General features: G+C 39.1%; 2 protein-coding genes across 4 annotated transcripts in view; one reads left to right on the forward strand and one right to left on the reverse strand.

Annotated features, from left to right (window-relative positions):
- The window catches only part of cep104 (centrosomal protein 104), a 37,357-nt gene extending 18,099 nt beyond the window's left edge, over positions 1 to 19,258 (reverse strand). Inside the window, exons 1-13 of one of the 3 annotated variants that reach the window (XM_005939025.3) lie at positions 19,151 to 19,258; positions 17,520 to 17,646; positions 17,080 to 17,253; positions 16,604 to 16,742; positions 15,652 to 15,714; positions 12,961 to 13,037; positions 12,438 to 12,606; positions 9,128 to 9,283; positions 8,750 to 8,977; positions 7,657 to 7,872; positions 6,587 to 6,754; positions 4,908 to 5,081; positions 1,346 to 1,522 (exon numbers count right to left, since the gene is read on the reverse strand). In XM_005939025.3, the coding sequence (XP_005939087.1) occupies positions 1,346 to 1,522; positions 4,908 to 5,081; positions 6,587 to 6,754; positions 7,657 to 7,872; positions 8,750 to 8,977; positions 9,128 to 9,283; positions 12,438 to 12,606; positions 12,961 to 13,037; positions 15,652 to 15,714; positions 16,604 to 16,742; positions 17,080 to 17,253; positions 17,520 to 17,632 (1,854 nt within the window). In that variant the 5' untranslated portion in view covers positions 17,633 to 17,646; positions 19,151 to 19,258. Of the gene's footprint in view, positions 1 to 1,345; positions 1,523 to 4,907; positions 5,082 to 6,586; positions 6,755 to 7,656; positions 7,873 to 8,749; positions 8,978 to 9,127; positions 9,284 to 12,437; positions 12,607 to 12,960; positions 13,038 to 15,651; positions 15,715 to 16,603; positions 16,743 to 17,079; positions 17,254 to 17,519; positions 17,647 to 19,134 lie in introns of all 3 variants that reach the window. The other 2 variants (XM_005939026.3, XM_042221038.1) reach the window with 2 other exon arrangements.
- Positions 19,259 to 19,669: 411 nt separating this feature from the next.
- Positions 19,670 to 24,306, forward strand: lrrc47 (leucine rich repeat containing 47). The gene is made up of 7 exons (XM_005939017.3): positions 19,670 to 20,291; positions 20,643 to 21,104; positions 21,206 to 21,322; positions 21,405 to 21,520; positions 21,970 to 22,072; positions 22,322 to 22,411; positions 23,752 to 24,306. The coding sequence occupies exons 1-7, from the start codon at positions 19,722 to 19,724 to the stop codon at positions 23,971 to 23,973; spliced, it is 1,680 nt and encodes a 559-aa protein (XP_005939079.1). The 5' UTR covers positions 19,670 to 19,721; the 3' UTR covers positions 23,974 to 24,306.
- Positions 24,307 to 24,387: the final 81 nt, after the last annotated feature.

The following is a 24,387-nucleotide window of genomic DNA, read 5'->3' on the forward strand; positions in this document are numbered from 1 at the left end:
AAGTAGGAGTGGTTAAAAATTACGCACATTTTTAACAGATTCATGAAATCCTTTCCATGAATCCAAGAGGTTTACTTCATATCTGAGTTCACACACTGGTTGGAAAAGCACCAGATTGCAAATGCATGCTTTTCTCTCTCGTATTTTGACTCGCTCAGCTAATTTAAAAGACCAGGATGTCTTGGAGAAACATGATAATAATGACACGAGGGAAGAAAAAAACTTTTGGAATGAGACACCTGCCATAAGTGTCTTGATGTAATCTCTAATCTCAGCCTCAAAGCTGGTCCAATATGATAAAACACTATGTTAAACTGCACAGTGGACATACATCTGAACATTAAGAAATTTTCACATTTCAGCACCGGCGGTGGTACGCATACATCACAAATTCTGCAGTTTTTGCACAGTTTGTGAGCCTTTACCACGAGGTGCACACAGAAAAACGAAATCACTAAATACCTTGTTCATATTCGGAGTTTTCCTCAACAGAAATCCTTTAGCTAAATTAATAAAACTGACCTCATGTCATATGTGTCCCTAGACATACTGTCAATCTACCGAACAGCACATACTGTAATACTGCAAGACTGTGGCTTTTTCTTTTACTGTTGCCAGAATAAGTTAATAAAATTGAGAGTAACATTAATTTGAAAGTGACGCATGTCTGAACAAATGACTAAAGCCAGCAGCATTACATGTACTGGTTCTCAAAAAGGTTTCGGAGAGGAGTACGAGACAGTTTGTTGGCCTGCTTCAGTTTAACAGTTGGATAGTTTGCACATAGATATTAGGTCACTGCTGGAAACCAAAGGAGTGCAGGAGACGTTAAAGAGGGTGCCAGCAGTGACAACATTGACTCAGCTGACTGGACATTACTGAGGGCCTGTTTACGTAAATGAATGGCCACAGAAGGCCTGGGAGGGACTGCTGCTTTTCTGTAAAGTCGCACCATAACTACTGACCCAAATTTAACAGAAAGTCAGCTTATAGGATCTTTCCTTATCCTTTTCTACTTTGAAGTGGAATGACACAGATTTCCATATTTTATATAGTTTATATAGTACATATCATGCTGTAATTGCTCTTTCCAGAAAGGAATTAACTATGAATTGAAACACTGCCTTAAAGAAAAACAGCAGTCAATTGTTTAATTATTTATCTGTGAATGTGTATCTTTTTATTTGAGCTTTCGAAATGTTTAATCATTTAAACAAAGTTTGTCCTACTTGACCTAGTAGGCTTTATTTAATTGCACACCCAAAGAAAACACATTAGTACATTCATATTTACAAGTGACATAATTATCACACCAAACATATTTATTATGGTTCAGGTTGTTTACCGTCATAACATTTTCCAGGGTGAAGCCAGAGTTTTCTGTACCAAGTTCAATGAGCAGTTTCTCGAGTAGCTCAGCCCGACTCTCAGCCAGGCGAGAGGGAAAGTTGGATTTGAAGGGTTTCACCAGCTCACCAGGGATCATCTGCAGGGCCCTGACATCCTTCAGAACAGCAATTTCCTACATGAGGGACAAGAGAAATAGACAGCACATTTTAAGGGGGCGTAAATCACGCAATGTATTTGTAGACTTGCACCTGCAAGTCTTGTAGACTTGTAGTACAGAAGTAATGCAAGTGCTATGTACCTCAAACAAATTACAGTGTATGCTTGTGATGCTGCACACGGTAATTTGTCATTCAACATTGGCCTCTGGCATAGGCACAAGTCGTGACAGAAAATACAAGCTGACAATCGGAGTAAAACTGAAGAAGGGTCTTAGAAAACCCTGTCATTGTTTTAACCACATCAGGTGAGTGGAATGTATGTCGGAAATATAGGAAAACACGCAGAAAAGAAGTGTGCAACTGGCCCTTGACACACAAAGAACCATTCAATCAGTCCCTGAGTCAAGCTCTGAACACAATCCAGCAGATAGAGGGGCTGCGAGCTTAAGTCTGCGAGCTACTGAGCGAAAGGGCACCCACCCTTTCTTACTCAACACACGCCCATCCATGAGCACACAGGAACGAATTTGACTAACCAAATACACAAATATACAGTGTACGTCATCTGTCCATCCAGCAGCCAAGAAACATTTTCTTCTTTCAACCCAAAAGTCCAAATGAAAGCGTGCTTGTGCAATAAAGAGAATTTCATAGTTGAATACAGTTAAAACAGAATAACTGACATCAAATGATTATTGTGCTGCATTATGTTTTGTTATCTTGTTTGTTATCTTGCACCAGTACAGAGCACAAATTATACCTACCTATACCACTCCACTTTGGTAATGAAATCACACAAGTGGTGACTTCAGCATCTGGGGCCTGTCTGAAGGTTGTGCAGTTTGTTGCAACACCTCAAGACACTTCCTTACTCGCCTTCTGTTTCTAGCTATCTAAAATGCAAAACTCCCCATAATTAAATTTATTTATAATTGACTGCTTTGCACAGATTCAAATTTGCCAAAGATTGCTTTGCATTTGCAAGTAACTCTTTCTAGCACCTAAAAGAAAGCAAGTTTTCTTCAACCAGTAATACTTGCTTTCATTCAGTGGGTGATTTACAAGACTCTATGCACTCTTGCGAAAAATACACTCTTGCTGCTTCCATAGCAAGAAGCTAAGTGTCCGGTGCTGCTAATCAAAGGCATTTAATGACTAATTGATTAACATCATCATCAGAAAGTGTGAGCACCTCGATAAAGCCAGATATTTTTGTGGTTTGTTGATCTGGAGCATTCGGGTGTGTTAATACAATGCCACAATATTCCCAGCAAAGTTACCAAAAGCTCAGACCATGCACTGCTCAGAAAAAATGAACAAAAAAGCAATAAATAAATAAATAAACAAGAGATAGATTATTCAGACTTTACAGGCCTAATTTAAATGTTCATGACAGTACAATTAGAAAAAGCTAACCGTGAGCTAACCAGAGAATTTACTCGCTTCAGATGTGGTCTAGTTATAAGAGTGATTTAATGTCATGGAGATCTCTTTTAAATATAACTTGTAAGCGATCGTTTAGCCTCCATTTGAGCACACAGACCTATCTTAACGGTTGTCGATTTACATGTCAGTGCATGTGCACTAAGTATATTTAGCAATTAATCAGTTTAATAATAAACCTGTGAGAACACTGCAATACTTTCCCTGAACAGTGCTGCCATCAGACACACCTGATTTATCACTGCATCACTGTTTCCATTTCTTAGTCTTGCAATAATCACTTTAACACTTAAAGTTACAGCATGTAAGAGCCGAAGCGTTTCACTAACTCAATGCCATTCAGCATTTTAAGAGTATGTCTTCTTTCTTTTTGTAGTGTTTAAGCACTGCTGACGTGTACACACGGAGCTTAGTAGTTTCTACTCATTTCCTGACCACTAATATTGCGTGATGCAAGTTTATACGTTAATGTCAAATCATCACTACATGAATAGTTCAGGTCTCTCCATCCATGTCTACATCAACCGGGTTCATAAACAAACAAAGCAAAAACTAAATGCACAGCTTGCATCTCAAAGCCAAGCCAGGAGCTACAAAGAACCTGTAAGAAGGAATGTTGTCCTGCGTGCTACGTAGTGCATGCTTCAAGTCCACAATCAGTCACCACACCTTACATTAATTATGCATGAAACTGCTTTGTCCATTGTCTTCTTTTTATGAATGCCTTTAGAAATATTGGATAGATTAGTCATGGCTGGAGTTTTCAATGCTTAGAAAAAATTAACTGGACTAACTAGACCTAAGTGTTGCTATGATGTTTTACCACTTTGCCCTTCCTTTTTTTCTCCTCAGTTTAAGTTTCATAGAAGTCATCTTCCACACTCCTAATAGTATTTCTACTTAAGGGGATAACTAATAATTATTTTAAGAAGCATTTTGATATATTTACCAGTATTTAGCCCCAACTTTAAAGTGACATTCTAAGAAAACATCATTTGTTCATTTTTACACTGGAATAAGGACCTTGGATGTTTATGCACAAAGAACAGAAAATATTATACTTTGGAACAACCAATCCAGTTTTAGGGAGATGAAACAGCATATTGTGCTAAAAATGGTGCCTCAATCCAGATATACAGAGGCATCACACAAAAGTAATACTTTTTGGAGGAGCACTGGGAGGAAAGTTGGATTGAATTTTGCACATGTTGGAACTCTTCGGTGTCTTTGATTATAGTGTAGTATTTATTAATACTAATTTGAAAATAACTTTGAATGCAGACTCATGGTGGCTGCCTAAATGAGAAATAAGCAAAGATTTTTACCATTGTGTCATTGTGTGGGAAATTTAGTACTCAACAGGGAAAGCTGTTTAGCTTTAACAAATCCCAGCTATAACATTAGACTGCCATATTTTCTTTATGTACCGTAATTATAAATGGAAAAAGCATGACCTAACTCAAGATGTGACGTTTCAACACACCCACATGCTAATCCTACTGCAGAATATTTTAGTGCTGGCTCACTCTACCATTGTTGTTTGGTTGGATATCAAAGCAAAACTTGGAATTTACCAGTAACCTACCAACAACACAAGCATGGGAATAATGTGAGATGACTCATCAAAAGATTCTGAGAATCTGTAGAAATCTCTGTGTAACTTCTAGCTTCACTGTTGAGCAGCTACAATGTCATACCAGACAAGAATAGGGCATTCCTCTGGTGTAAAAACTGTGTAAAACTATGCATGCCAAAGGTTGTTACTGCTGGCATTCTTTTTTCTCCAAGTTCACCAGTTCATCCTGTGAGTTAGGTGACTTTTTTTGTTTGAATGAATCATAGGTCAGTTGGTTTTTCTAACATATCATAAATAAAGGCTTTCACTTAGCAAACACACAATAAAAAGAAGATGGGAGAGAGCAGGGATGAATAGTGTTGGGTCTAACTGTACAATACCTGTATGAAGGCAGAAACTGTGGCCCGAACGCGAGTAGTGGAGTCTCCGGTCCTGGCAAGCAGATTAGGAAAGGTCTGCTCCAAGCAGTGGGTCACCTCAGCTCGGCCCAGCCCTACACCTGGGATCAGCTGGCTTAGCATTAGCCGCAGCAGCTTCAGCGAGGCATGGAGAACCTAAAGCAAGATCCTTTTGTAATGAAACTTAAAACTTGGTGCTCTTTCTAAAATCTTACTACAATGGTAGCACCATATGTACTCATATATCTCTGTATGGACCTACCGCCTCCCACCAATTAATGAGCAGACACAGTTATTAACATCTATGTTTGATATCTTTTCTCTTTTTGTTTTTTAAAAATATGTTAAAGAGGTCTGAGAGAGACACTGATGCTAAAATCCTCATAAAGAAGAAGAAAAGCCGCAAATTAAGGCTGTAAAAGAAAAAATATTCCAAATTAAGCAGAGTAAAGGTAGTGGAAGATTAAATAGACGCCAACGTCTATTTAGCATTTACATTTTATTCAATTCCACAATTGTGTATAAAGTATGCAAATGTGTGTTTGGTTAATTGTCTTTGTTGTAACAATCCTTCTTGGCAATAAATCTTATACCATTTATTTATAAGCCTGTTTAAAATAGAAAAAAATAGAATAGTCCTTTACTGTGATTGTACATGTACAACAAAATTGTGGCATTTCCCTGATACAGTGCCACATTTTCCTTTTATTAACTCATTCACTGCCAGCCATTGGCAGTGAATGAGTTAAACCTATTGACTCATTCACTGCAATTGACGGCTATAGACGTCAATGGCAGTGAATGAGTTAAATATCACTATTAGCAATTAATTGAAAAAAAAAAAAGAACACTTACCTTTCTGTTGAAACAGACATTTCCTTGGCCTTACTGCATCTCTCAAATAATTTAGATTGTGATGGTATGTCTATATTAAACTTGTGAATTTAAATTTATGAAAGTGTTTCTATTCTTCACTTTTCTCAAAAAATGTCAATCAGAGGGGGGTCCTCAAATTTTGGCTAGTGTTTTTCTTGCATCACTGCTCTGTTTGGCTGGGCCGAAGGACTCATACACACCCACAGATACACACAAAACTGAAAGCCCAGGACAAGATTGGAAGTAAAGCCACTATAAATGACAGCAAAATTCATGGCATTGCTTACATGGCACTGGAGTATCATCTTTTAGCTTAAACGAAAGGTTCTCCCTACATCAATAAACCTGCTCTTACAAGATTTCTGCAACAACTGCCCAAGGTTAGATTCAGAACCAGGATATAATAATATTTAATAGAAACCAAGGTTGTTAAGCGTGAATTAAACAAGCCCATTTCTATGCAGTATATTAACCAGTTAACATCTTAATGGAGTATTCTGTGCATCAAAGTGACTAGGAATTATTGCAGCCAAGCCTTTTTCATCCATTTTTACCATTCCACGCAGAAGGATTACAAAGCCATCCTTGTCAACACTATTTGTTTAAAGAAGCTAGCTCTGGGAGGCTGCACGTGGTACAGGGGGAACATTGTTCAGGGGGTGGCTGTATAAGCGGGTGCTGATTTTTAACAACACGTATGTTAGCACTGCTTGAAACCTATGTAGTATGTGTTAATTGGGCTTATTTTTATGTTAAGATTAATTTCTTTTGAGGAAATGACTCACAGATGTGACTTTATCCAAGAGGGCTTTTTTGACGAGGAACACAGCAGCTCTTATCATGTTCCTCAGCTCTTCCTTGGGGGTGGTGGGAGAGACCTCCAAAAGCTTCTTATACACAGAAAGCAGGGCGTCCACTCTGTAACACCAGGTTTTAGAATATACCCCCGCCACCTGGGAGTGAATGGCAGCAGATTTACCAAGAGGATGAGAATATACATATTAGTTACATTGGCATTGTAGTATGTGGAAATAAAAGTGTGTGGTATATGCTGTGAGATTTAAATGCAGCAAATACTCCAAAGGCATTCACTTATTAATTTAAAACAACTTTTTAAAAGGAAATGGCAGCTATTTGTTGCATGGTCATTCGAACAGTGATGAACTATAATTATAGTTAGCGTGCTAATAGCATCTGTATAAAATAGGCTATTTAAGTGTTTTCAAAAGAGTTCAAAATTTGTTTTTCCTATTATACTTATTTTTTTTAACTCGAAGAGTACTTACATTATCCAGTGTTAAAAATAAGCCAACAGTTAGTTGGGTTTTCTCTCAAATATACATTGAAATCTCTCTGACTGGGCTACTTACAAAACTGACTAAATACTAAAAGCTGACAGGTTTTATTTTTGCACTGACAGTAAGAAAGTAAAGTACTCCAGTGACATAAATAACACAACGCTCTAGGTTTGTTTTTCTTCTCAGTTTTTGAAATACACTATGACTTTAACTGACTTCATACACCCACTATGACCTTGGAACTGGCTTAACAACAACCGGAAAAAGCACAATAACAATAATAATTACTTTTTTTAAACTACTTCTGTTCATTTCGGTATGTACCCAAGGACAATACCCATGATTTTTTGCCAAAATTGTTGAAAACAGAAGCAACTGATTTGTGCCAAAAAAAGGTCAATGCCTTTGCTACACAAAGAGAAATTGTGCTTATGAGTGTAGTCACTCCCAGAGGCCCACTGAGATCCTGACATGTAGGAATATAAACACAGCGCAAAGTTAACAGCTATCGTTGGCTTAGCTAGCTGTTTGTTTCACATATGTTTATCTTTTCTTACCAGGCTTTCTCCAAAGACCTCTATTGAAAGACCAGCCTCTCTCAGCACCTTCTCTGTCAGGGGTTCTGGTTCTCCACTCATTTCAGTGCTCTGTGGAGTCCTTTGCACTTCTGATATCGGGGAGTGCTCCTCCGCAGGGCTCTGAGTGGCCTCCAGTGGCTGATCTTTCCTCTGAAGGGCTGGCAGCGGCCTTTCGTCGTAAGGCACACTGGTAACCTGTCAGCAGAAGAAAGCAGAAACTGAAAAAATATTGACACCACATGCTGAAGAAAATATAATGTATATTATATTTTCTTACTACGGCGGTTTGATTTTGCTATACTGTTTAATGTCTCAGCATCCAAAATTAGAGATGGAAAGTTTAGAGATGGAAAGTTTAGAGATGGAAAGTTTAGAGATGGAAAGTTTAGAGATGGAAAGTTTAGAGAAAGCTGATCTGCATTTTCCCTCCTGAGAAATACTTTTGAAAAATTGATTACCTCTGCTCTTTCACTAACTCTCACTAACATTCATCTAGTGAAAAGGTCAATCATTCAACATAAGGATGACAATGAATATTGAACCCTCTCTGTTCAAGCCAAACTTCCAGCCAGCCGAGCAGAGTACTGTCTCCGGTGCCCCTGGGCCAACTGGCACACTGCTGCCTAGTGCAAGGCTCAAAGCCCTGCCTTGAGGCCAGGTTGGGAGCCGCTGCAGTCAGCCAACTGTTGCACGCTTTTAATTAAATAGTGAAACCTAAACCTGCACTAGGGGTAGTCTTAGTAGGTGGTGAGTAAAGCACAAAAGACCCCACTGGTCATAATCTCCTTGTGTGCCCTGGGTTTCAACACTACACAGGAGACTTTTTCTTAAGGTGCTTTCCTATTATTATTGTTTTATAATAACACAGGAGTTCATGGAATTCAGAACAATGTGCACAACTGGACCAATAAAAAAATCTTTGTGTTTATAATCAGTGAAGATTGTCATGTCTAAATAAGCACTGCTTATTTAGAAAAACTGTTGTTTTGATTATAAAGTATGTTTGAGATGGACACGTTTCATGCATTATTTCTATAACATCTAAACACATTTGATACAGGAAGATGCTTACATCGATTTTGAGTACAGCAGCAGGCGTACAAGGTGTGTCAGGTTGGCTGCTCAGGTTGGATGTGATAGATTCTTCAGCTAATTGTTGGTTTTTATGAATGTCTGGATTTTTCCCTTTGCTGATTGTGTCTGTGGATACAAGAGGCTTGGTATAGACTGAAGAACGACCTGGAGAAGACAGAACAGGAGGAGAGTACTGGGCCAGGGTTGATTCTGCTGCCCTCGTGACCTGGTGACATGGAAAGATAGAATAACAGAGATCATTTTAGATCAAAAAGAGCCATGAATAATGCAAGATTTCCCCCGCGTATTTTCTCCATCTTTTACAAAACAATAACAGCCCACCTCGCTGTTACCAAACCAGTAGCTGTTGACATACCATTGTCATATCCAGCAGGTTGTGTACTTCCAGCTGCTGGTACACACTCTTCCTGTACTCCTCCATCAGCTCCTTCTTCTTTTTGGCCAGATCATAGTCTTCCTTTTCAATCGCACATCGCTTCTCCACATCGTATCTAGCCAAACGCTCCCCGACCTGGAAGTGCAAAGAACATGGAGGTAAAAGCAGCCCTGCAGCTACACTGTGACTCTACACTACAAGCTTGAACAGATGAGAACAATTTACGAGATAAGATTTATGTCAATTTGTACCTTTAGTGACTGCAAGTCTATGTACTGTTTGCTGCGTGCTGTTTTTTTCTTCTTCTCCTAAATTATAATTTGAGCTGTCAGGAGAGATAGCTCAAATTATAATTTTCCATCTTGTAAAGCTGCGCTATTGGTGAGAGATTTACTACACTTCAAATCATGAGCCATTATTAAAAAGAATTTGCATTTAGTGTTGAGGAGGCTATGGGTCTTTATTTATTTGTTTATTTAATTGACATGTTCTTTATTGGAACAAACTATGAGTGTCACCTGACAGGTTTTACAGGATGTAAAATTGACATCAACTTCAGAAACTCATAACATGTGAATGCGGAAATTCCAGTGAACTAAATTCAGTAGCTAATTTGTTGCCAACTGAAAGAGTTTCATGAACTCTGAACTTGCATCTACTTACAAATCTAAGTGTAAACAGAAAATCTGCATCTTCGGTTTGATGGTTTTCATACGAGAACTCCTGAAAAACTTGTGCAGCTCAGGACGGGCAGTTTATACAAAGCTGACCTTTCTGACATGTACCACACAGTGGTAGACCGTCTCACTATCAGAATGACCCCATTTTGATTAGATAAGGGACCTGCCTGGACACAGCAGGGAAGAGTCAGCAGACATGATGCCCAATGAAATCACTAAAAAATGACCAGTGTTGTTCTCTTGTGTATATGAGAGAACATGTAACAGTGAACGTGGAATATGGAACTGATAAAACAAAACTATTAGTGTCACCTGACAGGTTTTACAGGATGTAAAATTGACATCAACTTCAGAAACTCAGACATAACATGTGAACGAGAAAATTCTAGTGAGCCAAATTTATTAGCTAATTTGTTGCCAACTGAAACAGTCTCATGACCTCTGAACTGTTTCGATTCAATTCAACTAAGATATATAAATATATGTGTGCATTCCTAATCCCAACAGTTGCCTCAAGGCAACTCAAGACCCTACAATAATACATTATTAATTTTGACAAAACAAATGGTACAACCTGAATCTACTTTAAACTTTTTTTATTCTTTCTGATTTCTCAGTTAATAAAACTCAATGCTAAATATCCAAAAGAAAAGAGAAAGTCAAAGAAACACTTTTTAATCAGCAAGTACAGCATCAAGCCTCTTAAAATCTGATATGTTGATCTGGTCAGTTAAGTAGCAGAAGAGGTTGTTAAACAGTTGCAGCAGCTTTGGGCTTATTGAAATGAACAACAGGTGCAGTGGAGGGATAACAATGAGACAACCCACAGAAAAGGAATTGTTTTACAGATGAAAGCCACCGACATGTTTTTCCTCCTCATTTTTTCTGACTATTTTTTTAACTACATTTGCATTTGGCTAGGGTCAGTGCCACTCGTGGTAGCATGAGCATGGACCCTATACTTGGATTTTTGATGACCCTATGTTGCACAGGTAGTCCAACTCCTCTAGGATGGCACAGCAACATATGGCATTTGTTTGCTGTGTCTATCAGCACGGTCTCAGAAGCAGTCTGGAGATTACAGGAGAAAGAGCTGGGGAGGACTGAAGAAGGTCCTTCACCCATCAGCATGACTGATATCTGCTCCTTTGTGCAAGAAGGAACAGGATGAGCACTACCAGAGCTATACAAATAACCTCCAGCAGGCCACTGGTGTGAATGTCTCTGAGCAAACAATCAAAAACAGACATGATGAGAGAAGCCTTAGAGAACAATATGCTGCCTGTAACATTGTTCAACATGAGTGGTCTGGTAGTAGATCAGTGACCATCTGTGGAGGCATATTCATGAAGGGACGCACAGCCTTCTACAGGCTAGACAACGGCACCCTGACTGCCATTAAGTACCAAGATGTCTGTTGACAGATGGCAGTACAACAATGCCTAGTGTCATGAAAGAATTGATAGCATTGACTTGTCTGACCTAAATTCAATAGAACACCTCTGGAACATTATATTTTGGTCCCTCTGCTGCCACCAAGTTGCACTGAAGGCTGTCCAGAAGCTCAGTGATGCCCTGGTTCTCCAAGGACAGCAAGTGCTGTCTCATTAGGAGGATGCCCTGATGTTGTCAGGTTTACATGCAAGCAGTTGGGGACCACACAACCTATTTAGTACTATTTTGAGCTGCTGCAATGAAATTTGGACTAGCCCGCCACATGTTTTTTCACTTTGATTTTAGGGGTGTCTTTGAATTCAGTCATCTGTAGGTTGATAATTTTCATTCCCATCAAAAAATGTGGCCTCCATTCATCCCCAGCTCGTTACCTTCTCCATGTCAGTTTAGACATCTCACATGAGTTTTCCCATAGAGATCTGATGTGTTTTCTCAGCATTTCTTTAATTTTTTTGAGTAGTGTATAATTTGACTGTCCAACGTGAAAGAAATACAGCAAGCCAAAACCTTCTCTTGTCTTCGTCTTGTATGTCCCTGCGTTTGTCAGATATCATGTGACATCATAAACCATTCTATGACATCCTGAGGGTGTGATGACAAGGGATTTACAGGATGACTACCTTGGCAACCACCGCTTTTATGTTATGCTAACAAGGTGTGTGAGTGGGTGTGTATGTTATCCAGTTACAGAATGGCTTGCAGTTGGAGATGGGAGAGAAAATATCCAAGTTCTCCCTCGCTGCAGCTGTCGAGCTTATTAAGAATTCATGGTCTGCATGGTAACGTTTTAGACAAAGGAGGTCTGCAACAGGAATCTGAACAATGTTTAACAACTCCTGTTACAAACAGTAGTGAAATAAATCTAGATATCTGTGAAAAAAGTGGTGCAAGTGAGTCCACAATTAAACTAAATTCCAGCAATACAGTTGTTGGAATTTTCTGGGAAAGCCTGTTGTTGGAAATAGATGCATGAAGTAAGGCGGGGCATTTAGCATATATTTGCTTGTCCATCTTTACATCTGTCTCTTCATATACTATGTGTGTGCTACAACAAAGACTTATTGCCCAAATTTACACTACTATCTGAATGCCATAGCTCACTGTACAGTACCTATTTATTAGTACCATGATCTAATTCCTAGCAGCTACAGTACCTTTTGAAGGTCAGCAATAGCCTGCTTTAAATTCTTGGCTTCCTCATATTTCTCTTGCCGGACCATCTCTTGTTTCTTTTGGTCCAGGAGACGAATGATGTGGGCAACTTCGGGGTCCTGGTACATATCAAAGGCCAGATCGTCCAAGGGGGAAATGGATTCACATTTGCTGAGTTGAAAACAGGACAGACGGATAACAAACATTGGAGAAATTAATTATATGGCTTGACACACCTGTCTTGTTGAAGCCGAGATCATTTCAGTGTGTTATCTCTTAATTGTGTAATTCTTCACCAGCCCCCAAGGGATGCTTCACCTCTAGGTGAAACATCCATTGGGGGTACATATTAAAAAAACATATATTTCAAAAAGTGTTTTTTCCCTGTACTGGCCACCACCTGCATCATCTACCAATGCACGTGACCTTCAGTTCCTGATTGGTTGTCTTCCAGACTAAATGGCTTTGTTACACAATGTTATTGTCACAAGAAAAAGAAACCAGGGTTCAATGACTTAGCCTCACCCCATGAAGGTCGACTCCAAGGCAGCCTCCAGCTGGGTACTGTTGAGGTAGTGTTCGATCAGCTGCTCTCTGCTTGGCTGGGGGTGAACAGATGGACAAATTACACACACGTGCGTACTGTGTTGAGGAAGACATGACTTTTAATCCCACTGGCTTATCCTAAAACTAATGATCCCTCTGCATCTTTAAAATGTGTTGATCAAACAAAAGTACTGCACCAGCAACCACCTGGATCTTACAATGGTATTAAGATAATACCATTATCTTAACGTTTGCATGTGTTTGTGTCACTCAAATACACAAACACATGCAAACGTTATCATCACCCTCAAGGCTACGGCCATATGGAGACTAAGAGCAAACACTGCTTTTACCTTGAATACTAAGCAAGGCATTACACAAAACATTGCCACTGATGGCATTCTTGCTCATTATCAGCAGAATTAAACTTAATAGTAAAGAAGACAGACTTTTTCACAGAATATTGTTCCTTCACAGTAATGTGTAAGAACAGTCATACCATGTTGCTCTTATGCTCTCAATAAGAAAAAATACTGCAAGAGAAAAAGACACACGTTTGTGTTTTTATATGTCATTTTTCATAGTCTTTGCATGATTTATGTTGAGAATAGAGATTATTTTTGGTCATATTTTTTAGTTTCGTGGGGCACCAAATGTTTTGTTTGGATTGTAGGCCGGTCCAGACTCTTTTAGTGCAGAGACATGCTCTTGTAACAGTATGTCTCTGTATCATTGTCTTGCTGAAATATGCAAGGCCTTCACAGAAAAAGATGCCATCTTGATCAGAGCATACGCTGCTCTATAACCTGAGACGATGGCAGCGTTTCTAGATCATGTTCATGTATGGCTCCTTCTTTGCATAACAAAGCTTTAACCTGCACTTGTGGATTTCTCCACGAGCTGTGTCCACAGACAAGGATTTCTGGAAGTGTATTTAAGCCCATGCAACAATTTCCACGACAGCATCACATCGGCTTTTAAGCCGCGTCCCTTCTAAGCAGCATTCTTGAAAATTTATGATGATATTAAGTCTTCATAATTTAACATGAAGAACGTTATTCCACAATTTCTAAACACAGTTTTCTACAGATTTGTGAAAATGTGGCTCTCTGATGTTCTTTTTTTACCCAATCATGTTAATGACCAATTAACATAATTAGCTGCAAAATGTTTTTACAGCTTTAACTTGTAAGTATCACTTAAAAGAATCCTTTTGTTTCTCCCGTTCCAACTTTGAGATGCAGCCATCAAACTGAAGATGTAGGGTTTAAAAATTTTTTAAAAAAAAAGTTAAATCTTTTATATATACACCTTTGTGAATAAAACATGGTTTTATGAGATTTGCCAACCATTGCATTCAGTTTTTATTTACATCTAACATACATCAGTTACTAATATTTATTTTCTACTGGGAAAAAACAAGTTAAACCAAATTAATTTTGATATTTTTATGACACTTTGCACAACCAAAAGCACAGGTAAAAAAAAGAAACAAAAAAAGACATAAAGACAAATATGGTTTGGTATTGTAAATGTTCGCTCATTGGTACACTTGTATAGCGCAGTGGGACCACTGCATAAAGCATAGTCATTGTTAATATTATTAGTAATATGTGGTAAATGTCTTTTAAAATGCACATTCTAAAAAAAACTAACAGAAAAATGGCAACGGTGAGTTTCAAAGGTTAAAGTTAAAGAAGTTGTTATTAAACTGATCATTGTAGTTGACGAGCTGCTGTGATTTTTTTTTCCTTTTCACAATTTGGATTGCTAACAATTTAAAGCAGCCAAAAGTTAAGCCTTTTCTCTGTATTCACACCACAGTGTCCCTTCCATAACTTCCACCCATAAGGCAGATATAGGAGAACAAGATCTAGCCGACCCTCTGGGCAAGATCACTGCTGTGATGGAAGTGCTCAGAGTCGGATTAGTAGACCAACAATGCAAAGCTTGTTCACTGGAATCTGTGCGACAGTGTGTCCATGTTTTTCCATGTCTGTGTTTGTGTGTGTGCGTGTGTGTGTTTTAAGGTGCTCTCACTCCTCCAGGAGCTGTCTATCTGCAGGACTATCTGATTACACTGACTAACTAAAGGCCTCCTGTTTGATACATACTGTTGCATACTGCCCTCCCTTTGTGTCTCATTACTAGATGCCTGACACATATATACAAACCTACGCACAAACACACACACACACACACACACACACACACCACTTAGGTAAACACGGGTGCATCCACCACATATAATCACATAGCACAGTAACAACACAAAATACTTCATTTGAAGATAAAGTGACTCAACAACTCCAATCCAATTATATTGAGTTGCTGTTTATTAAATTAATAAGTAAATATAAGTAAGTCTGCACAGATTAAAACAATAAAAAGAGGGGAAAACTGAAGCTTTGAAACCCAGTTTATTGTTTAATGATGTTCTGTGAATGATAAATAAACGCAGACAACATGTGAGGAATACTTGACAAGTTCTGTTTGACAGACATGTTCATAGCTGTGGTTGGTTCAGCGTAAGCAGACGCATGATAAGAAATGAATCCTTCTCTGAGTGACTGTGACTGAATGTGACTGAATCACAGCACAACATCGCCACCTACTGCTGAGGGGATAAACATAAGTGAAGGGTGATATGTGAGGAGAGTGCTCACTTACTATTGTGTTAAAAGCATTGCCATCCAAAGCATCTCCCAGAACATTAATGGCAACCAAACCAACCTGAAATCATTAAAAGAAGATGACGATGGTGAGCGAACTAAAGTAAGTAAATCAAAAAGTAAAGGAAATCATTCAAAACAAAAATCAATAAATAAATATAATGAATGATAGGTAAGTGTGAAGCAAATAGAGGACCCATCTAATTACAGTTAAAGAAAATGCTCTCTGACAGATTATCTATGGTATTGAATTTAGCCTGGTACACAGACACCAACAGACCCAAGTACAGACAAGACCCGCCCTCCGTTAGGAATGTGTGGGGGTTCTGATAGGATGTGTCCTGCGATGACACAGCAAGGCACAGAAACTTTACGGTGTCGAATTAAGGCTGACCCAAACCTAGAGGAAAACATGCCCATAATTTCTGGTGTGTGGGAGTGGTACCCTTTTCTTTGTCCAATGGCTGAATGACACATCCATGGCGCCATGTAAAATTACTTGAACCTTTGAACGATTAATAATAAATTTTCACAACCTTTATTCGTCTTCACTCATAAGAAAAATTAACCCGACATATAACACCCCATATTTCCTGTTTTTAATGACACAAGCAGTTCAAAGTTCAATAAATAATGAAAGAGAGCTGTAGGAGTTCAAGGTAAATAAAATCATTATAATAATGTAAATTCTATAGATTTTTTAGAAAACAGGCTTCTTCGGGGATAGCATAAGAAGAAAACAAAAGGATTCAATCGGGCGCTTCTCCACTAATGTAAATGCACATAAAGCTTGTGAAGTATAGAATATAACTGACAACGTGATTACAGCAAATTAATTCTCTGCATAAATAAGCAGAATTCATAAAAAATGCAAGCCTTAACCTTCTCAGACCAGACTACCCTTAAATAACTCAGTGGCCACAGTGCATTGTTACCATGTAACAGAGTACCTGATTATGGTGATTGTAACGGTTGCCATAGTTTCTGTGGAAGGTTATTCTCAGATATGTTCCAACGGCATCTACATGGACTGACTTCAGTTCCCGAGCTTTGAAGCCTGTCTTCTCATTGTCCGACAAAGACACATACCTATGTGAAAGTAAAGTTTTGTTAGTCTGGGTCAAAATTCCTTCTAAGATATTGATGTAAATGACATTTACAGGAGTAGAAATGATTACTAAATTTTAGTTTGGTGATTATATGCTATCTAGATAGTGCACGTCTCAGTGTGGTAATTCTATATATTCAACAGGAGTGAACAGCTAGTCTGCAGAATAAGACCGAACCACAGAGCAAGCCTGCATCTATCCTGTTTCTGGTATGTTAGGTTAATAAACAAAATCGATCCCAAATGAAATGATTCATATCAACCTAACGTCCAACAACAGGGTGTGGAAATTAAGCCTGGCCAAGTCTGCAGTCTCACCCAAGTCTGCGAAGCTGCCTGGGGAACCCTGGAGAGCTCGTTTCAGGAAGAGTGTCACCAATATAGAACTCAACCTTGGTTGGGATCATGTATTGATGAGCCAATAGCTGCAGCTTCCTTACCCTACTTCTTTCAACCAGCTGGAGCGTGATGTGCTGAGGGTAGGAGCACAGCCTGCAGTAAAAGCGATCAACACACGTTTCTTTAAGTTGAAAAGTAAAAAAACTTAGAAGTCACAAGAAAAATGACAAGGGGTACAGCCTTTGAGTACTAGATGCTGGCCTTCAGTTTTACAGGAAATTTCCTCTTGACTACATTCTGATAACGACCAGTGTTGAAATTTTCCATCTTACTGATGAAGTAAACTTGTCTTATGCCTTTATTCTGATTAAAAAACTTGCCAGAAAAAAGTTTAACCTTTATGGTATTTTTTATGGTACCTGCTGGATCTCCAGCCGTTGACTGTAGGTGCATGCACCATGAGCTCCTTAGCACTAAAGTTGTCATCATGACTGGAAGAGCTGACCACAGTGAATCCTATCTTCCTTGGCATCCCTCTGCTGGACACTGATAAAACAAACAAAAAAAATGAAGTGTTATTATTTATACATATATGTCCTACACCTGGGTGTGCCTACCCTGCCTTTTGCCCGTGCAACTGGGATAGGTTCCAAGCTCTCCAAAGTATCCTGCAAGCAGCATGGACATACTTTGTGAGTGGCGCAGAAAACCACTTCATGCTGCCTGGAATAAGTTTAAGTTGGGTAGGGGTTAACTGGTTTTCATGTTAGCTGGTGGAGCTTGTTTACACTTTCCACTGTCCGTTTTACAGATGCTGCAACCACAACTTTCAGAAAACAATACAAATTAAAAAAAATATTTGAATACATTTAAAATAAAAAAAGCCCATTGATTGGGCTCATATATATTTGTTTTTGTGACTTAAATCACAAGGGAACACTTTTCCCTTGACATCACCGATCACCTCGATCAAAACACATACGTATTATATGCATGCATCGTGTCAGCTGTTTAACACCTGTTAATGTTAATTGATGATCTTAATAGGCAATTGAAATTCGTACCTGGGTACTTCCATTTTATAATTCCCAGAAAGGCACCTTTGTTAATAAATTAGTGTCTTCCTTCCTATATGGGCTGTTGAGATTGTGACGATTTACGAAACATTCCTGTGTTAACTGCTAGGATCCTGAGTTTGAAACTGAAAATCAAAGGGGTTGTGTTGAATGTTGTCAGTGTATTTGCCCCACAGGTTGGATGTTAGTTATAACATGGTGTCAGCTGGATTGACAGATGAGGTCAGGCAGTAGTTTCTGCAAAATATTGTTTTTTTAAATTCACACTTATTATTTAATGCCGAGTTTATTTCTTACATGACGGCTGCACAATAAAGCTCTGAAACATGCTTTATTTTGTTGGCAGAGTGGTTAGCAGCAAACTAGAATCGGGCATAAATACACCGGCACATTTTCTGCATCACCAAATGAATAAATGCAACAGTGTGACGCGAAGTTTGTACTGCTGTTAACTTTACAGCTGGGATTGATTCATAATAGTAAGGCACGACATATAAAACTTCTCCTAAAATAGCAACAACAACAACAACAACAACAACAATAATAATAATAATAATAATAATAATCTATATCGCAGTTAAACATGTTGCGTGTGTGTGTGTGTGTGTGTGTGTGTGAGCGAAATAGAGAGAGAGAGAAAGAGAGAGAGTGTGTGTGAGTGACCTAACGAGGTTGTGTTTTCAGCATAAGTTACCACGGTGATTTAGAAAGATAGGTAGAACGCCATGTTCTTACTTTGAGCGCTACGTAGTTCGCTGCCTTATTAATCTCACCTCGTAGTACAACCCTTTATGGGTACAAGCTAACCGTTAACTATCAGCCCACATACCGTAGCTAACTAAGGTAGTCTAATGTCTAGGGGTTTTGAAATCTGATACATTTCCTGGTGACTATGTTTCTTTGCGTCCCACAACATTTTTCTATATTTCTGGTGTAAACAGCGTTTTCCTGCGTTTACCTTAAAGGTATCTTACCACAAACATCACCGCAATGTTGACAGCTCGAAGCCCCATGTCTCCATAACCACCGCTGACAACAACCACTGCAGACATGCGCAGTCGTGAACGTCGCAGTCTAAATGTATTGTGGTCAGTGTAGTTTTATCAGCAGCATTGGCTAGCGACGTTTATCATTTTAATTCGTCTTTTGCACGTTCTTTTGTATGTTTTTTGTGCGTATTTGGATACGATAGGAATTTCAATAAATTCACAAACGTTTTGTATTGTGCTTCAGAATAGCAATAATACGGTAACAATAATAAAGGGAGTTTGATCTCACCTTCAGAATAAAGGCATAAAGTAGCAGTAGCTTCAAGATTTGTTTTTCAATTATCTTAGCAATAACATGACGACAGCAAAGGCAATAAAATGCAAAAGAGACTAAAACACTAACTCTTTGCTTAATTTCTTAAAGCTTCATTTTGATACATTTACTAGAGTTTCGTACACACGCCCATACGTGTATTTCTTTTAAATGATATTCACTTAGTTTGAAAATTTTAAACGGAAGTTGTGAGCTTTAGCACACTTGCATCAATCTAGCAGCATGGATGACACGAAGAAATGGCCAGAAGTAGAAAAAGCAGCGACAGAGAAGAGGCGTGAGTTGGTTTTACAGGGGCCCGCTGTTGATAAGAGAATTTCCTCAAACGGGGGACTCGACTCCTCCATCTACTCTCTGACACTCCTGAATTATCTGGAAGTTAGCCAGTGCCCCAGTCTGACAGAGATCCACGAGGATATCCGGCATCTGACAAACCTCCAGAGTCTCATCCTGTGCAGAAACAAGCTCGCATCCATCCCTAATGTCATCGGCAACCTCAAGTCTCTAAAGGTCCTAGACCTGTCAGTCAACAACCTTACAGTTTTACCAGAGGGGGTCACCCAGTTAAGGGAGCTGAACACGCTCAATGTGAGCTGTAACAACCTGGAGGTCCTGCCTGAGGGACTCTCTCAGTGCACCAAGCTCTCCTCCATCAACATCTCCAAGAATCGCGTCATCGGGTTTCCTGCTGACTTTTACTCTGAGAAACTGGACCTGCTCAGCACCGTGGTGGCCTCTGACAACTTAATTGAAGAGCTGAGTGGAGAGATTCACAAACTAGCTGCTCTGAAGGTGAACTCCATTCACAAAAATGTTGTTTTCCACCAATCAACAAGTGTAAACCTGCCTTAATTTCATTTTGCTCGACACATGGCTCACCACAATATGAGCCATGTTCACCAGGGCAGGAAAGCTCTTAACATATGATTTAAGATGGCTTTCACTTTTTGCTAATATTATATGCTAGATAAACTGTCACTTTTTTAAACATGCTTTGTAAATAGAAGGTCCTATATGTATGCCCGCTTGGTTGCTGTAAAAGATTAAATTATGTACACTTAAACTTCAGGGTACTTTTTTAGAGTGTGAGACTCCTGTGACACTCTGCCCTTGTTTTTGTCTTCCTCTGGCCCATCTTTGCAGGTCCTGGATCTCTCCAATAATAAGCTGAGAGAGATTCCCTCCGATCTGAGTGACTGCTCCAAGCTGAAGGAAATCAGCTTCAAAGGCAACAAGCTGAATGACAAGCGTCTGGAGAAGATGGTCAACGGGTGCCAGACCAAGTCGATCCTCGATTACCTGAGAGGAAAAGGAAGAGGCAGACAAGGGGAAGATAAAGGTGATGCTGACGGAGGACGCAGCACAGACAAGAAAAAAAGGCAGCAGCAGAGGAAGAAGAAGGAGAAGGCATCAGATGAGCAGGATGAGGTGGAAGAGCTGAACAAGATGGTGGTGAGGGTTCTCCATGTTTCAGATGCTCCTACGGCACTTACAGTCAAAGTGAGTGCAGAGGTGAAAGATGTGAGACCCTACCTGGTGTGCTGCATAGTCAGAGGTATGAACCTAAAGTCTGGGAACGCTCTCAAACGGTTTCTGATGGCTCAGGTAAGATCCAAAACCTCACTATGATATTAATTCGGCATCACATCTGACATACCCAAATATGTGTTATAGAGTCCATAAAGAATAGCTTTTTGTTTTTCCAGACAAAACTTCACGATGACTTGTGTGGTAAGAGGACCATAGCAACCATTGCAACTCATGATGTGCAGCAGCTCAAAAGTCCCCTTATGTATGATGTCAAACAACCTACCGAGCTCAAGGTACAAATGACAGAGAAGTCTTGTTTGTTAAACACTCTTTAAAAAAAAAGACTCCTAATTTCACATGTTTATTCACCATTAGATTGTTGCGCTGGGTCGGAAGGAGATGACCGCCGTCGAGCTTATAAGGCATCTTCATCTAGAGGCTGAAGAGCTGAGGAAGCAGAAGAAGAGGCAGAATGTTACAGGCCTCCACAAGTCAGTACTGCATGTGACCTTTCCACACAGCACAAGCTTTGTTAACACTGGGTCAAAGATTTCCATTAGTCAGCCTCATAAAACCTTTGTGTTCAAGGCTCGAACCAATTTTAAGGACAAAAAACAATTTATGGAAAAAAATCCAAGGGACTGTTTAGATTAGAGGTGTGCGAGATGTTTAAACACATGAGGGCAGCAGAGGTGTGTCAGACCACAGACTTGGTTTGAGTATTTTGGCCTTGAGCACTAAGTATTCTTCTGTTTAAAAAAAAGTCAGGGGCAGTGCCAAGACTTCGGCTGAGGTTTCAGAAATAAATACCGGAACACCTAAAAATGAGTTTTAAGTTCTGCAAGGTTAATGGTTTTAATTGCAGACAGAACTCTCACCTATTCTGTTGTCTCTGTCACCAGCCAAACAGTTTTTTGTTCTTTTTGTGTTGTTTTTAAAGATACCTCCAGCTTCTGCAAGGAAAGCCACTCTATCCATGTCTAGTAGATGCAGAAGGTGACGTGATTTCATTCCCACCAATCACCAACAGTGAGAAAACCAAGGTGTGTACATGTGGATATTCTCCCTATCTTATATTAGTCATTTACATTAATATTTACATTACTTTTACAGAATACAATGGATTTGATTTTTAGAGAAATAACAAGTCAGCTTGCATTCTGTCCTGATTTAACGAGACAGAATTAAAGCTCATCAGAGGTGCTTATCAGCTGATGTTCTGTGCATCATTGTGCTGTTTTTGTATCTTTTCGTGATCTGACGGAAATAATTACATGAGCTTTACTGTACAGATCAAGAAGACGACCAAAGAGTTGTTCGTGGAGGTCACGAGTGCGACCAGCCTGCAGACCTGTAAAGATGTTATGGATGCTCTGATTGTAGTAAGTGCACTGCCTTTTCTTTAGTGAATGATAATTTATCTCTGTATCACAACATGAGTCAGGGATGCACAGTTCTGACTGTAATACTTGTTAGAGAGACCCTGAAGGAAAAACAGTGTCCTGAGGGTAGCAAGAGGAAACTCATTCAAGGTTCAGTTCTAAGTAAATTTCAGGGGAATGTTTTTGAGCAAGTGAAAGCCTCAGTCATGGTAATGTGCTTGGTAGTTAATGGAAAAGCTTTTAGTAGACTGACACTGCGAGGATAATGCTACTGGTAAGGCCGGAATGGGGATTGATGATGGTACACACGTCTGGTTTAGGAAATCTGTTTAACAGAATCAGTTTTTTTGCAGTTTGCAAAGTCCACTAATTTTTTCTCCTGAGTGGTATTTCTAGGCCGTTAACACCTTGTCATGAGCGGTACTGTTTGGAGGAAATGAAGAAAGTTGAAGAAGAGAGCTCAGAAAGGTGTTGCAACCTGTGAGCAGGGTACAAAGCCAGACTTTCTTAATTGTAGAACTGCTTAAATACAAAAAGGAGTCAGTGCTGTGACATGAAGTGCTTTAAATTCCTAACAGAGGTTTTTGAGTAGAATGAATCAAAGAAAGCAGAGACAATCAGTGACATTAAGAAGTACCTTTACTTCTATGTGTGTGTGTGTCTGTGGAGCAGTTTTGTAGTGTTACACAGTATTTGCACCTTATAATTGGCGTTTTCTTACTACACACCTCGCCGAAGAATTGAAATTTTCCATGCTTAGGCTAATTATTTATTGTAAAGGCATTATAAAAAAATTATTAAAGGAGAAATTTTCGGTGAGTGTTATGCAGCGCATCAAGTTCCAGCCTTTTTCCAAAATGGACAAATTAATTTTCTTTATATAAAAATGGCAAACTGAAAAAAAAAAATGCTTGAAGTCCTTGCAAATCTTTTGAAAGTAAAAAAACCAAACAAAAATCTAACGTGTATGAAAGAATTCACAGCCTCTTCTCAATACTTTGTTGAAGCACCTTTGGCAGAAATTACAGCCTCAAGTCTTTCTGAGTATGATGCTACAAGTTTAGCATACCTGTAGTTTTTCTCATTATTCTTTGGGGAAACCTCTCAAGCTCCATCAGGGTTCAATGAGATGTTGAGTGTCATGGCAAAGGCTGTGAATACCAATGTGTTTTTAGTTTTTATAAAGAATTTAAATCCAACCTTTTTCAATTTTACATTATGGGGTATTTTGTATAGACTTTTGAGGTGATCTGATCTCTCTCTGAGGGACTTCTTGGTAAAATAACAATCGAAAAAAATTGCATACACACATTTAACAGGCAGTTCATGTTTCTCTGCAGAAAATGGCAGAGTTGAACAAGTTCACAGCAGAGCATCAGGAAGAGGTGGGGTCAGATGGAGAAGGGGGTGGCCCACCAGTGCCTGCTGACAGCAGCGAGACATCCAGCCAGCTGATCATCCAGCAGGTGCGAACGGTCGACCAGGACGGGAACCTGAAGGTGGTGTACCCGTCAAAGACAGATCTCTCCAACGACATGAACAACTTGACTATTATTTGGTAACAGTGCATTGGATTAAACCTCATGTTTGTACTCATTCACATGCTACGTGAAGTTATTTTAACAGTTTAAAGGATGGGGCTGTGTGAGCATTGAGGCTCATGTTTATGACTTTGACTTAAACGTGCTTCAAACATACAATAACAATGTCGAACAATGGTTTATTTTGAAAAACTCTGACATTGTTAATACATGTTGCTGATTCATGTAAAGCTTTTTGAACCATAATTACTTTAATAAATCCATTTCCAAATTCAGCGATCATGCTGTGCATCTGAGGCATCATTTTTAAAACGGAGATAGCCATTCATGTGGAAATGGTGGTTGATTTTAACTCGGGGTAGTCACTTTTTATTAGTGGCAGATTTTATTGGCTTTTTTCAGAATTCCTTTAAAAAAAACAACTTTTCAAGTAAG

Source organism: Haplochromis burtoni, unplaced genomic scaffold (assembly GCF_018398535.1).
Source record: "Haplochromis burtoni strain Fernald_Lab_line unplaced genomic scaffold, NCSU_Asbu1 Contig_60, whole genome shotgun sequence".
Taxonomy (NCBI): Eukaryota; Metazoa; Chordata; class Actinopteri; order Cichliformes; family Cichlidae; genus Haplochromis; species Haplochromis burtoni.